The following is a 14634-nucleotide window of genomic DNA, read 5'->3' as shown; positions in this document are numbered from 1 at the left end:
CAGACAGTAAGATAGCTTTTAATTACTTATGTACTTAATCTTACATTTGGCTTCTTTGACTTGACTTGACTGCACTGGCAGGACACATTGCGGGACTCTTGTTTTAAATCATAACCCCGCCTTGTTTGCCTTTAGCCATGTTATTGTTTTTATATCACAAATCTTCCACGGAGGGATTAATATTTGGTCTTTATAGTAAGTCAATTATTTGGTTGTCTTTTAAATGATATATACCTCGCAGTAAACACCTTGCCTTCTGTTATTGCATTTATCTTAAGCTAGTTAACTGGCTAACTTAGCTTCAAACACTGGCTGTATTTTTGGCTCTTCCTTGTCGATGTCTGAATAAATACATATTTCTTGAAATATTATGTAGGTCTTTGTATTTATTAGCGTATTGAGTACATGTATAGCCAGAAAGACTATGACATTTGTCTTAAAACCTTCAATGAGGCTTAATATGATAAGAGTGTTGTGATCCACAGCTAAATGTTTTAATTACTAATATGATGAATCTTTCCCTTTTCCAGATCCAAGAATGCATCCATCACACCAAATGCCTTAAGTGATCTGTGCTGTCAGGTAAACAAACATGTCCGTTTCTTCAAGCACAATGGTATATTGTATTTTAAATGCAATAACATTTCTTCTGTTCAGCATATGACACAAACCTATGGTATAGTCATTGTATTTGAAATGCAATTACATTTCTTCTCATCAGCATGAACGACATGAACCTCAGCCCAGTGGGCATGGACCAGCTCAGTGTGCCTGTGAGTGCAAGTCACCTCGGGCTCCCCACATCCCCAACCCACAATCCCATCACCGCTCAAGGTCAGAACTTAAATGCCTCTTTGATGTGTATACATTGGCATGACATTTGTTTGGTACAGTGTGGGAAGTCGGGTGTGTGGAGAAGTAACACTATCTGGTTTTATTTCAGGCATGCCAGTCGCAATACCCAGCTTGGGTCCATCACTTGGGCCTCTTCCTTCTGCACTGTCCCTGATGTTACCCATGGGTCCTTTAGGGGACAGAAGTGTTATGTGTGGCCTTCCAGAGAGAAATTATACATTACCACCTCCTCCATACCCGCACCTGGAGAGCAGCTACTTCAGACATATCCTTCCAGGTAATGTTACAGAAAACCTGTTAAGATACACTTTAAACCAAGGGCTGACAATCTTCCAGATCTTTCATTCTTTATGAACTAACATATCTCTACAAACTTTGCAAGGGTCCTGGATTCATTGTGCCACTTTATTGAGAGAGAGAGAGAGAGAGAGAGAGAGAGAGAGAGAGATTTGTTGAATCACTCAAAGATGAAAAAAAAAAAACAGTATTAGACTATATATTTTAAAATGTGCTTAATTTGCTCTATAGCTTTATTTAACGTGTGTGTGAGAGAGTGTGTGTCATATAACATATATTACTTCTGTGAAAATACATTTTAAAATAAGGTTGAGAGCAAATTAATTTTTAGCATTTATGTTGACAGGAATACATTTTTATTGGATATAATATTTCTGCCAACAATACATTTTATATAAAGCTATAGAGCAAATTAATCATATTTAAAATACATTTTTAAATATAGAAAATTATTATTTTTAAAATGTTATATTCAAGTAAAGCTTTAGATAATAATCTAATTTGAAATACATTTTTTATAAATTCTATATTTTAAAATGCATTTTATACATGCTTAATTTCCTCTAAAGCTTTATTTAAAATGTATTGTTGGCATATAGGATATTATCCTATAAAATATTTTATTTCTGCTAAAATACATTTTAAAAAGCAAATCAAGCACATTTAATATTCATTTTGAATTTTTGTTTGTCAGATCACTGACCCTGTGCAGTACCTTCATGGAACGCCAGGGGGCGTTAAATCTATTCAATATCTGTGTTATGACACCAATGAATCAAATGAATGAAATCTGGCCTTTTCTTATCTCTTTAGGTATCCTGTCATATTTGGCAGATCGTCCCCCTCCCCAATACATTCATCCCAGCAGCCTTAACATGGATGGGACTCTTTCCGTATCCAACAACAACCCCTCTGGCTTAGACCCGTACAGCGGCCCTGGTGGCCCTCTAGAACAAGGCCTGGTGACCTTAGACATACGGCAGGTGGGAGGCCAGGCTGATCTCCATCAGGGAGGTTCTCACGAAGTGCAGCTAGATGCCACTGGACTAACCATGGAGTCACGTGTCAGTAGTCCGATGTCTCCTGATGGAATGGAAGAGGACTTGGCCAACATGGAAGGTGTTGTGGTGGCAGAGACCCAGCAGCAGCTGGGTTCCAGACCTCAGCGTCATGAGGGTTTGACAGGTGTGGATTCTTCAGGAGGTGTTATGCCCCTGCATGGATCAGGGCTGGAGCTGATGGAGCAGGAGCACATGAGCGGCCGAGTAGGAACCAGAACTGCTGGGGCAGGCGGTCCAGGGACGCTGGGTGAAGCCTTGCACTCCACTGGAGAACTGAACTCTGGGGTGGTAAGTGTGGTGCTCACGGGGGCCATGGCGCCACAGACTCAACTAGAAACGGTATCTCTACACGGACCTTCAGGTATGGGACTCGAGCCTGTCAACGTGTCACCCATCTCTGCAGAAGTGTCTCTCGGGCCGGACAACAGCCTGGTGCTGGTGAACTCTACATTACAACTAGAAGACTCAACATCTAATAAGGAAAACATGGCTACTGCATTCAACATATGTAAGCTTTACTTGGTGATTTTGAATTATGCAATGTGTTTCGTTCCAATTTCATGCGTTTTATTTTCATTTAGGGTGCACTTTATGTGAGCAGTCATATCCTTCGGACTGCCCTGAGCACGGACCAGTCACATTCATCCCAGACACACCGATTCAGAGCAGAGCCCGCCTCTCTCTTCCCCGCCCCCTGTGCCTCCGCATTTCTGTTGCTGATGAGCCTATTGGTAAGTGAAGTTTTGCCCTTTTTTTTAAGTTCAGTCCTTAAACACTGAAACTGTCAATCTGGCTGAGTCTGCATTTATTAAGACTTCAGAACTATCCGACAGAAACTGATGCTTTGTGTACAGTTATCAAAATATAATTATAAATAATCACTAATATCAGCCAATAATCTACATGGTACCAATAAATTATGCACCTAGTCGTATAGCATCTTATTGCTGGTAAAACTTATTCAAAAACAGCTTACTACTTTCCATTTTTTTAAGATGTTTGGGTGAGTGACATTATCAGTTAGCTTGTTAGATGTAGTTAATGGGAAGTGAAGTCCGTTTGCTTTTGAAAACGGAAGATTTTGTTTGCATTGCTGAAGGTGTTTTTTGTTTTCTGCAGGGGTGTTTGCTAGAGAGACTATACCCTCCAGGACCTGCTTTGGGCCGATGGTTGGACAGCACTGTAGCAGTGTAGAACTTACAGACTGGTCTGACAAGGACACCCCTCAAATATGGAAGGTCCTTGCCACATTTCTAAATATATGTGAAGTAAATTGGCCAAACATTTTTACTTCTTTAATCTTTACTTATACAAGTTTGGGGTTAATAAGTTTTTTTATATATATAGAAAAAACGTAATACCTTTATTTAGCAAGGATGCATTAAATTGATCAAAAGTGACACTAAAGTGTAAAGACATTTATAATACTAAATAATTCTATTTCAAAACTTATTATTCATCAAAGAATCCTTAATGTTCCACAAAAATACTACAAAAAATAATACTATTTTCAACACTGATAATAGTATAGAAATGTTTCTTGAACACCAAATCAGCATATTAGAATGATTAATGGAAATGGAAATTGTTGTATCATTTAAATGGAAAAATATTTCACAATATTACAGTTTTTACTGTATTTTGGTAAAAAAAAAATTGCAGCCTTGGTGAGCATAAGAGACTTTTGCATGGTAGTCCTCATCTACATATGTTATTCACTATTACACTGACATATCATGTTGTAATCCTAAGAATGGCTTTAACAGTGTCTTTAATCTAATGTAGATGTTCCATAACGATATCCAAGAGTTCTGTATTGTGACGACAGATGAGCATGAATGCAACTGGATGATGTTTGTACGGAAAGCAAGGTAACCACCTCACTTTATCCTTGAAAAACTTTTATTGAAAATCATGCGTGGTATGCAAACAATCAGGTAGTTGCAAACTAAAATCGACTCTATTTGCAGGACTACAGAGGAACAGAATCTCGTGGCATATATTGACAACGGGAAGCTTTATTTCTGCACATCCAGAGAGATTCTGCCAGATCAGGAGCTGCTGTTTTATTTTAGCAGGGACTATAGCAGACAACTAGGTGGGACTTCCTCCAGCGTGTCCTAACCAGGAAGATAACTGTACCGTATATCCGTATATGATCTATTCAGTGCTGCTATGTCTGTATCTTTTCAGGTGTACCCAGAGTGCCAGAGGGCCAGATATGTCATTGTGGAAAAGAGTGTGCCTCTTTCACAGAGTTTAAATCTCACCTCAACAGCCATGCCCAGAGCCATAGCCCCACCCAGGACCATTCCGCTCACACTACACACAGCCAATCCCAGTCGCAGGAGAAGGCGATCAATGAGCCGTCCCGGTCCGCTTCCTCCCCACAGTGGCAGTGCCACTCAGACGTGAATGAACATTCCAGCAGCAACGGGCACGGTCGCGAGAGGAAGTTTAAATGTAGCATGTGCACACGAGCGTTCACTACGTCCACTAAGCTAAACGTGCATTTCATGGGCCACATGGGCATGAGACCACACAAGTGCAGCTACTGCAGCAAAGCCTTCAGTGATCCCAGCAATCTCAGAAAACACCTGAGAATCCACACAGGTACATGTGCAAGTCAATATGAAATAAAAATGGATCTTAACTTTTTAAGTTCCTTTTTTTTTTATTTAATCCAAAGTGGGGAAAAAGGTCTTCATCAAACTGTAATAACAAGCTATATCAATATAATAACTTGGTGATAATCATTTTTGAATGCCAGTTCATGATGTTTTTAAATTAACTTTTGAAATTAACTTCAAGTAGAGAACCACTGTTAGCTTGTTTTTAATTATCCAAAGAAATACTCTGTCATCATTACTGTTGTGCTCATAAAATATATATATATATATATATATATATAATTGTTTTTCTTCTTCTATTTTTTCTTTTTTTCCCTGCAGGTCAGAAGAACTTCAGGTGTACAGTATGTGGGAAGTCTTTCACTCAGAAAGCGCATGTGGAATCTCATATGGTTATACACACTGGTGCCAAGAACATTAAATGTGACCATTGTGACAAGATGTTTGTGCGGAAACAAGATCTCAAACAGCACATGTATTCACATTCACTGTAAGGCTGTATTTCATATTTTATTTTAAATATAAATTATAAATATAATTCTAAATAATTATTATATTATATAAATAACATATAATAATATAAAATATAATTAATATAAAATTACGGTAACTATTAGTACATTTCGTGATCCAATCAAATCCTGATGAATAAACTTTAGTCCTGCCCTACATTATTTTTCTTGTTGAGTAATGTTTCATTCTGAACTTTCATATGTGACAGTATGGATATGAAATAGGTTGAGAATGCTGATTCATGTTGACTTTAATAATCTCCATTATTCTAATAGCAACCTTGCTTTTTTCTTTGCTTATCTTTTCTCTATTTCAGAGACCGCCAGATAACCTGTCCAAAGTGTGACAAACAGTTCTTGAAGACCGACCATCTCAAAAAACACTTAAACTCTCACGACGGGAAACGGGACTTCATCTGTGAAAAGTGCAACAAGGGCTTTCTCACTAAATACCACCTCACACGCCACCTCAAAATCTGCAAGGGTCCTAAGATCGGTCGAGGCGCAGCGCAGGGTGAGGATGGGGAGGAGGAGGAAGATGATGAGGAAGATGAGGAGGAGGAAGATAGGGAAGTTGAAGGACAGATCAATCCAGCCAATGAGGAGGAGTGTGGAATAGGCATGGGAGGATATACTTCTGAAAAAACAATGTAACTTTACTCTTAACAAACCAAGCCTTGTCTAGCCTGTTTGTCCTTTTTCGTGTATTCTCGTTCTGCCCAGCAGCCTTTTATTCCTGTTGCCAAAATGTATCCCTATGCCACCTGGCCAATAGAAATGAAATTAGATTTAAATGAGAAAAATGATGTGTTACTTGTTTTCAAGTCGACTGTCACAGTTAAATTGATAAATCACTTGTCTAAAAATGAACAAAAGACATTGCCTTTTTGTAATTTTTTTTTTTTTTTTTGCATAAAATATTTGTTTACAGTGCACATTTGTTTTTTTGTTCAACGTGTTTGTTCAGTTAACTTGTTCACAGCAGCCATGCCTTTTCTATATTCTGTATTTATATTGTAAATAAACGAATATTAAATTTTGCATGCAAACATTGTCATTCATAATGAAAATAATATGCATTATAAATGATTGTTTCTAAATTGAAAAAATACTATATTCTAGTTTATAATGCAAATTAAAAGCAGATGTTTCTCACAACAGGGATTTATTAGTAAATGTTCAGTGACGTAAGCCTACGTCGCTCCCATAGACAGTAGGTCGCTCCCACGTCGCTCCCTCGACACAATATCACGTTAAGACCGGAGCAATCGATCCAGAGCTGCACCCGTGTGAACCCCTTCATCCCATTTTCTGCACAGGCTTGGAATTGTTCTGTTGAAACAGCTCGTGGTTAATCTATCTTTCACCATGGCAACGTCTGTTAAACTGAATACCGGGGCAGATATGCCCATCGTCGGGCTGGGCACGTGGAAGGTACGGTGTGGTTCATTTTATGAACGATCGTGTTACATTACATAAGTGCATTCTTAGCTGGCACGTTGCACGGGGAATTCATGCCCAAAAAGTTTTTAAAATGCATGCAAAAGGGAAATTAAAAAGACGCATTAATAGGATTTACACGAGGCTGCAAAAGTCCGAAATGATTCGTCAAATGTTGCGTAATTCAGAGGAATGAAGTTGCCTCTGCGGTTATGAAAAGTTTAGTTGTTTTACGATTTGAAATTATGGCCAATAAACTACATTGAGCAAGTTCGAATATGAATGTTTGTGTCTAGAGAAAGTAGTTTGATCATAGTGACTAAGAAAGTTCACCGATATCAGTCCTGTGCTTGTCTTTTAACTGATAACATTCAGGAAGTCTTTTGTTTGGTAGATAAAATGAGATTTTGTGAGGAGAATTATATTAAAGTGACTAAAGAACAAAGAACTTTGTTCTTCATAGGTAGAATCATGTTGGAAAACACTATAATAGTCAGCAGTTTTAGTCTTAGTGCACTGCTTTTTCTTTTGTTTTTAATTTTCTTCCTCTTTCTTGTAATTTCATTTTCGCTTCTCTTCCTATGACTTTCTGTACGTTTTTCTGCCCTTTACTTTCCCTTATTTTCCATTAATTTTCTTTCCCATTTTCCTTATTATTACCATTTTTCCTTTCCTTTCTCCCATCCATTCCATTTCCTCCTTTCCTTTCCTTTCCTTTCCTTTCCTTTCCTTTCCTTTCTTTTTAGGTGTCTAAATGCTGTTGTATTCCCTCCAGTCTCCTCCAGGTAAAGTTGCAGAGGCTGTGAAGGCAGCCATCGCTGCGGGTTACAAACACATTGATGGAGCCGCAGTGTACAATAATGAAACGGAGGTCGGAGAGGGAATTCAGGCCATGATAAAAGATGGTGTGGTAAAAAGAGAAGAACTGTTTGTGGTCAGCAAGGTATGTCAAGCTGCACCATTTACCTCAAGAATTTGATTGACAAATGGAAGGTTACTGCTTATTAAGTAGCTTTATGATGAAGTGAATACACTGCATGTCATTTTGATTCACAGCTTTGGTGCACCTTTCACGAGAAGGCCTTAGTAAAGGGAGCTTGTCAGAAGACTTTAAGTGACCTAAAACTGGACTACCTGGATCTTTACCTGGTTCACTGGCCAATGGGCTTTAAGGTGATTCTCCTTTGTCTGTCATTCATTCATGTCTAGCATCCAGTGTTGATCTCCATAATGAAAGCTAAGATCTCACCATAACAACATTCGGAAATGCATTGTCATCATTGCTTTTCAGTCTGGGCCAGATCAGTTTCCATTGGACAGTGAAGGGTTAACCATCGGCGATGACACCAATTTCTTGGACACCTGGGAGGTAAGAAGACTTTTTTTTTAGATCTTAAATCTTTCAAAAAGATTTTAAAGTTTCCTTTCACATTTATTTGTACGAATGAATCTGTTTTACATATACTGCATCATTATAAGAACTGCTTTACATTGTAATGCCAGTGTATATTGGCTAATCTTTTTAGCTCTATTTAATTAATTATAGTTATGGCATAATATTTGTGCTGTAGGCCATGGAGGAGTTAGTGGATGCTGGGTTGGTCAAGGCAATTGGCATCTCCAACTTTAATCGAGAACAGATCGAAGCCATCCTGAATAAACCAGGACTCAAGTACAAGCCTGCCAACAATCAGGTTGGTACCGGTACTCTTTAAAGGGGGTCAGTGTGGTTTAATTCGACAATTACAGATGGAACAAGAAAGGTCAACATTTATCAGAGATCAGCATTTCGCCTCCAGCAGCTTTGTAATGCAATTACTCCTTTAATTTCCTGCTACTTGTCCAGAACAGGCACAGTTATTTGTCTGGATATAGTCTTAAACTTAAACACTGCTTGCTTTGTGGTTCGCTGGCATAATGATTATTTTGGGGGCAGGCTTTTATCACAGGGAAGACAAGAATAACTTTTTGTATCAATAATATGATATTGAACTTTTAATATGTATTTTATTCATTTAAATGTTAGCACATAGTTAAAGACACCTAATCTTGTGGGACCAAAAATCAAAGGTTTGAATGGTAATGTGTGTGTGTATTTATTTAATAGAGCTATAATTTATTTATATTTTTATTTTATAGAATTTAATGTATATATTTTTCCCTCTTCAGGTTGAGTGCCATCCATATCTGACTCAGGAGAAGCTGATTAACTATTGTCAGTCCAAAGGCATCACAGTCACTGCTTACAGTCCTCTGGGTTCTCCAGACAGACCTTGGTAGGCAGCCGTTCCCACATGTTGATGCTTTGTTGCATGTGACATTTATTTGCTGCGAAGGTTTAAGTTGCAGTTGGTGACTTTATAATTTGTTAAAATGAATAACACTGGACTTAATCTCAAACTTAGGGCTAAACCTGAAGATCCCTCCCTGCTTGATGACCCAAACATTAAGGCCATTGCAGAGAAGCACAAAAAGACAACCGCCCAGGTAAGGAGACTGTCATCTTAGTTATGTCATAGCGTGTTATTGATTCATATAATAATGTCAATTTGACATCAATGTGCAGGTCCTCATCCGCTTCCATATTCAGAGGAATGTCATCGCCATCCCCAAGTCTATCACACCTCAGCGTATTCAAGAGAACTTTAAAGTAAGTTCATCATCAGAGGTCATTACGGTCATGGAATCACAGTGCTCCTTGTATTTTGATTTTATTTTTGTCTATATTCACAGGTTTTTGATTTTGAACTGAGTGAGGATGATATGAAGACCATTATGGGCTTCAACAAGAACTTCAGGGCTTGTCCAATGCATTGGTGAGTATGTTTCACAGGGTTCCCAAGGTCATGGTCAACTATGAAATATCAGGAAATTGTGCTATGGATGTCACAGAAATGTAGTCAGTATAAATTCTTATGTTTATGGTCGGTTCTGAAATGTGTAATAAACTAGAAATTGCTGTTAGGGAGTTACATTTCTGTAAAATTATTTTAAAAATCAGTATCCAGTAAAATGGATGGAAACCCTGGTTTTACTCCATATGAAAAGGAAAGAAAAACTTAGTTTTATTATTATACTTTTTAATTATATAATGATAATATTATATTATAATCAATAATGATAATTTATTTATCATTAAACTTAATGTGATTCTCTCTTCATCTGTCAACACAGGGGTGTGAAGCACAAAGATTACCCGTTTAACGCTGAGTATTAAAAGAAGACAACTCAAAACGTGCTGTTTGATGAAAATAAGTTCCTCTCTTCCAGAGAATGCTGTTTTGTCATTGATCAGTGTGAAAATGCTCTTCATTTTGCATTACGAAACTTGTTACTGAGAAACCAGGTTACTGAGGAATTTCCTTACAGTTCATCCTTGATGTTTGATTTACAGGTTTGCTTCTAATGAATGTTTATTTTTTATTTTTTATGTTTTACCATAGACATGGAGGTTAAATTTGTTACTGCATTGACAGTTTTAAGCTGTTACTACTTAAGTGTACACATGGAAATGTAAAAAGGCTCATGACAAAACAACCCAATTAATCATAATTAAATCTTTGATAAACATATGCACTGTTAACTTTATTTGAACAATGTCACACATTTTGCACAATTGGGCAGATAACAAGAGAAAGTATTGGTCCTGAGAATATTTTTTTTTATATGCACACTCCTTGTTTTCAAAATGACAACAAAGCACTTCCAGTTTGTAAGAGCAACTTTGTTTTCAATATATTGATGTATGCTGAAAGCCCAAATAAAGCTCTGCGTCAAACAGCTCTCTGGCTTATGTTTTTAAATGTGAAGAAAATCTTTCTCATGTCTTTAACAACTCGCTTGACCTTTACATTTAACCACATTAGTCCCTTAACTGGCTGTATTACAACACTTGAATTAATGCTGATAATGTGGGTTTGCTCATAACATACTTCATTCACATACTTCATTTATCCCCAATGTGAAATGCAGGAGTCATATTTAAAATCAATTAATATGCAGACAGCAACCAGCATTTACTAAAGCTTCAGAATTCTGCATTCAGTGGATAATCCTTATGCTTGGAAGCCCTGCAATAAAATGATAAAGGAGGATTTTAGTTGACTTAATACTACACCAACGGATACAAAGTACACTGAAAGTCTTCATAATGATGACTCACCATTCCAGCATAAAAGCCCTCCAGTTTCTGTTAAAACTCAGTATAGTGTTCATCTCCTCTTTACTCAGCTCAAAATCAAAGACCTGCGGGAATAAAATAACGAAATCTTGATTATACTGTTTAACCATCATAACTGATCATGTTATTCTTGTATATTAGTACTGGTGCAACATGTAGGACACATGCAAATTACATGATTTAATTAAAATGAGAGTACCTTGAAATTCTCTTTGATTCTGTGGGGGTTTACAGATTTGGGAATGACCACAACATTCCTCTGCATGTGGAACCGGATTAGGACCTAGAAAAAAAAGTTCCCTGTTTAGTCTTATGATGGAGGAATGCATTAAAAGTGTGTAATGCAAATGTTTTAAGGGTCGTCTTACATTCAGCTGACAAGTTGAACTTGAACATGTATTTCTTCTAGGTTGATTTATACATAACCCTGATTTATTCACTAACATGAATAAAAAAACGTTTTTTAAAAGGTGCAAGTTTACACCTACCTGTGCTGTGGTTTTACCATGCTTATCTGCAATGGCCGTGATCTTTGGGTCCTCCAGCAGTGATGGTTCATCTGCCTTTGCCCTAAAGAAAGTCAAATCTCTTGTAATGTATAGGCCAATACCATATAGATAGATAAATATATAGTGTTAGTAAATGTTACTTTTAAAAGTAATGCGTTATAATATTGCATGACTCTAAAAAGAAACTAACTTTTTATGGAAAGTTACGGAAAGCCGTACAAAACATCTCTTAAACATTACGGGTTATGTTACCTAGCCTACTGTACAACTCTTTGATTTGAATGTTGAAAGTAATGTTTTTTGTTACTTTTCTGCTTTTTGTCTGTTCCTGCGCAGTTCATTCAGTAGTTTAAAAAATGTTTAAGCAAATCATTTAAATTGAAAAGTAACATGCATTACTAGAAACTCAAATATGAATGTGTAATGTTTATAAAGTAATGCATTACTTGTCATCAAAAAGTAATTTGATTACGTAATCCAAGTTACTTGTAATGATACCCCCAACTCTCTCTCTCTCTCTCTCTCTCTCTCTCTCTATATATATATATAAGTTAAAGAAAGAAAGTACTTACCATGGTCTGGTTGGAGACCCCAGAGGACTGTATGCAGTGACTGTGATTCCTTTGGACTGACAGTAGTTAATCAGCTTCTCTTGAGTCAGATATGGATGGCACTCTATCTGAAGGTGAAAAGCAATTTTTTAAAAGATTAAGGCACTTGAACTTGAACAACAAAGTCTTGATCTGTTTCAAATTCTTCAGATGTATTGCAAGCAACGCAATACCTGGTTGTTGGCAGGTTTGTACTTGAGTCCTGGTTTATTCAGGATTTTTTCAATCTGATCCCGGTTGAAGTTGGAGACACCGATGGCCTTGACCAACCCAGCATCCACTAACTCCTCCATTGCCTTTGTGAGAACAATTTAACACTAAAGTAACCAGAAACTTGTCTTTGATCAACTATCAAATGTGAGCCTGAGTTACAGGAATCTCACATTAATTTTGTTTTTACTCCTTATTACCTCCCATGTTTCCAGAAAGTTGCTGTTGTCTGGAATTACATGGCCATCCTTATCGCATGGGAAAAGCTCCTTTCCAGGCTGCAAATTTGAATACACAGATCAGCATAAATAAAAATAAATATAGCATAATATAAACAAAAAGTTCTTGTTTAGTACTACCTTAGTGCCCATGGGAAAGTGCATTAGGTAGAGATCAACGTAGTCCAGTTTGAGGTCACTTAGGGTCTTTTCACAAGCTCCTCTTACCAAGTGTTTCTCATGGTAAGTGCACCACAGCTTCAAAAGATACAGGATTTAGTTTTGCATTTGTTTATGGCCAAAGTCCCTTTCACATGATGTATTTGTTAAGCTTTTTTCTACAAGATTTATTGTTCAAAAAAAGTTCTAACCATGACTTGCATTTCAGTAATTATTAATTAGGGCGTAGCGTAACACACATTATAACACACACAACAATACATGTTATATAAATGCACAACTGTGTATGATCTTTGACATGCTTCATGCTGTGTGAAATTACAAGGCACATGACTGGCCATATAAGACCATGTTTCCTGTCATGTGCCTCTGAGACAAATCTTTACATTAAAATGTGCTACTACCTTGCTAACAATGAAAAGGTCCTCTCTCTTTACCACTCCTTGGTTAATCATGGCATGTACACCGTCTCCAACTTCGTTCTCATTTTCATAGACAAGGGCCCCATCAATGTGATGGTAGCCGGCCAGAATGGCTGCCTTCACAGCCTCTGTTACCTCACCTGGAGCAGACTGGAGCAGATTTCAGAATTTTAATATTAAATCTTATCTTAGTAGACTTTGCAATTAGGATATTATCAAATCTCTAAAACAGGAGAGAGAAAAAAATCAAGTGAAAAGAAAAGCATTATTATTCATAAAAGAATGGTTTAAAATAAAAGAATAAACCTCTAGTGTTTAATTGGCAAACCACAATAAAAGCAACGGCAGAAATGCCAGAAACAAATATTTACCATAATTAATATCATACAGAATCAAATTGTAGGCCTACTGTACAAAAAAAGAAAAAAACGTAAATACTCACCCTCCATGTTCCCAGTCCAACAATGGGCATTTTAGCTCCATTATTGAGAGTTACAAATGTCATGGTGACTTTTAGTATAGAGCACTTATCAGATATAAAATGAAGCACTTGTTAGTCTGCACACCGTCGCAGCTTTCTCACTCTGCAGAAGCCAAGCCTGTTCTTTCAAGCTTTTTTATTATACAGGCTTGTACGTGAATTTGATTGGTCAGGTCTGGAAACGCCCCTTTTAGAGGGTGGTGCAGTTTCTCAATCCTACCATCATTCCAACATAAAGCAGACTTGCTTGTAGTTAGATGAGATTTTGAAAGAAAATAAGTAATTAAAAAAAATTTGGGAAAAAATCCGAACAGATTTGAGATTGTGTTTGATTTTTAAAACATGTAATTGGCATGATATATCATTTAATAACAGTTGTAACAAATATATCTTTGATTGTTATTTTGTACAATATAACACATTTATTTATTTAGACACTTTTGAAATTGTTTATGATTTTTAAAACGGGAATGATGAAATATAACTGTATAACTGTATTTTGTATAGTTATAGTATAATACTTTATTTATTTATTTATTTGATGAAAAAAAGAAAGAAATTTAGACCGTTTTGAGTTTTGTTTTAAGCTTTAACTTTGAAACTGTATTCCTGGTTGTTACCAGAGCTGTTTTCACATAACTGTCAACTCTGAAATCCAAGATCAACCAAACCCACTGATTTTGTGTTATAATTTTATTTTGACTGTCTTAAAATTACATTTTGTTTCATTGGTGTCAGAAGCAGTCCCAGAATTGATTAGTTGTGGACATGAAGTCCAGCTAATTCTTGGACTGATGCCTGTTTCTAAAGACTGTAAGGAGGTCATTAGTCAGTCAGATCACCTAAAGTCACTTCTTGAGCACCACAAGAACCTTGGACATCTAGATACCAAGAATTTGATCAAGTCTGTTACATTAGCTACCGTTTATAACAGTTGTCTTTCATATTGTAATAACCTCCATTGAATTTTTTCCAGACAGCCCATGAGTCCTGGTAATTGCATCCTGTCCAACTTTCTAAAGCTTCCA

The 14634-nt window shown here is 36.9% G+C and overlaps 3 protein-coding genes across 4 annotated transcripts; 2 read left to right on the top strand and 1 right to left on the bottom strand.

The window, feature by feature from the left end:
* The first annotated feature begins 44 nt into the window (after positions 1-44).
* prdm4 (PR domain containing 4) lies at positions 45-6396 on the top strand. 2 transcript variants are annotated; one of them, XM_082166986.1, is made up of 12 exons: positions 45-195; positions 531-582; positions 722-834; positions 944-1132; positions 1966-2721; positions 2795-2944; positions 3333-3451; positions 3999-4084; positions 4184-4311; positions 4407-4826; positions 5165-5333; positions 5673-6396. In XM_082166986.1, the coding sequence occupies exons 3-12, from the start codon at positions 723-725 to the stop codon at positions 6007-6009; spliced, it is 2466 nt and encodes an 821-aa protein (XP_082023112.1). In that variant the 5' UTR covers positions 45-195; positions 531-582; position 722; the 3' UTR covers positions 6010-6396. The 2 variants fall into 2 exon arrangements, with proteins under 2 accessions (XP_082023112.1, XP_082023111.1); XM_082166985.1 differs by having other exon boundaries at positions 3333-3481.
* Positions 6397-6594: 198 nt separating this feature from the next.
* Positions 6595-10577, top strand: akr1b1.2 (aldo-keto reductase family 1, member B1 (aldose reductase), tandem duplicate 2). Its single transcript, XM_082166993.1, has 10 exons — positions 6595-6789; positions 7571-7738; positions 7852-7968; positions 8087-8164; positions 8367-8489; positions 8965-9071; positions 9201-9282; positions 9362-9445; positions 9529-9611; positions 9970-10577. Exons 1-10 carry the CDS (start codon positions 6724-6726, stop codon positions 10010-10012), a joined length of 951 nt encoding a protein of 316 aa, XP_082023119.1. The 5' UTR covers positions 6595-6723; the 3' UTR covers positions 10013-10577.
* On the bottom strand, positions 10208-13732 carry akr1b1.1 (aldo-keto reductase family 1, member B1 (aldose reductase), tandem duplicate 1). Its single transcript, XM_082166994.1, has 10 exons — positions 13568-13732; positions 13108-13275; positions 12665-12781; positions 12506-12583; positions 12269-12391; positions 12057-12163; positions 11464-11545; positions 11175-11258; positions 10958-11040; positions 10208-10865 (listed from the first exon to the last, which is right to left on the bottom strand). Exons 1-10 carry the CDS (start codon positions 13628-13630, stop codon positions 10823-10825), a joined length of 948 nt encoding a protein of 315 aa, XP_082023120.1. The 5' UTR covers positions 13631-13732; the 3' UTR covers positions 10208-10822.
* Between the last annotated feature and the right edge of the window lie 902 nt (positions 13733-14634).

This window comes from Leuciscus leuciscus (genome assembly GCF_965113295.1).
Source record: "Leuciscus leuciscus genome assembly, chromosome: 4".
NCBI classification, from domain to species: domain Eukaryota; kingdom Metazoa; phylum Chordata; class Actinopteri; order Cypriniformes; family Leuciscidae; genus Leuciscus; species Leuciscus leuciscus.
This window is presented reverse-complemented; position numbering and strand designations above follow the sequence as displayed.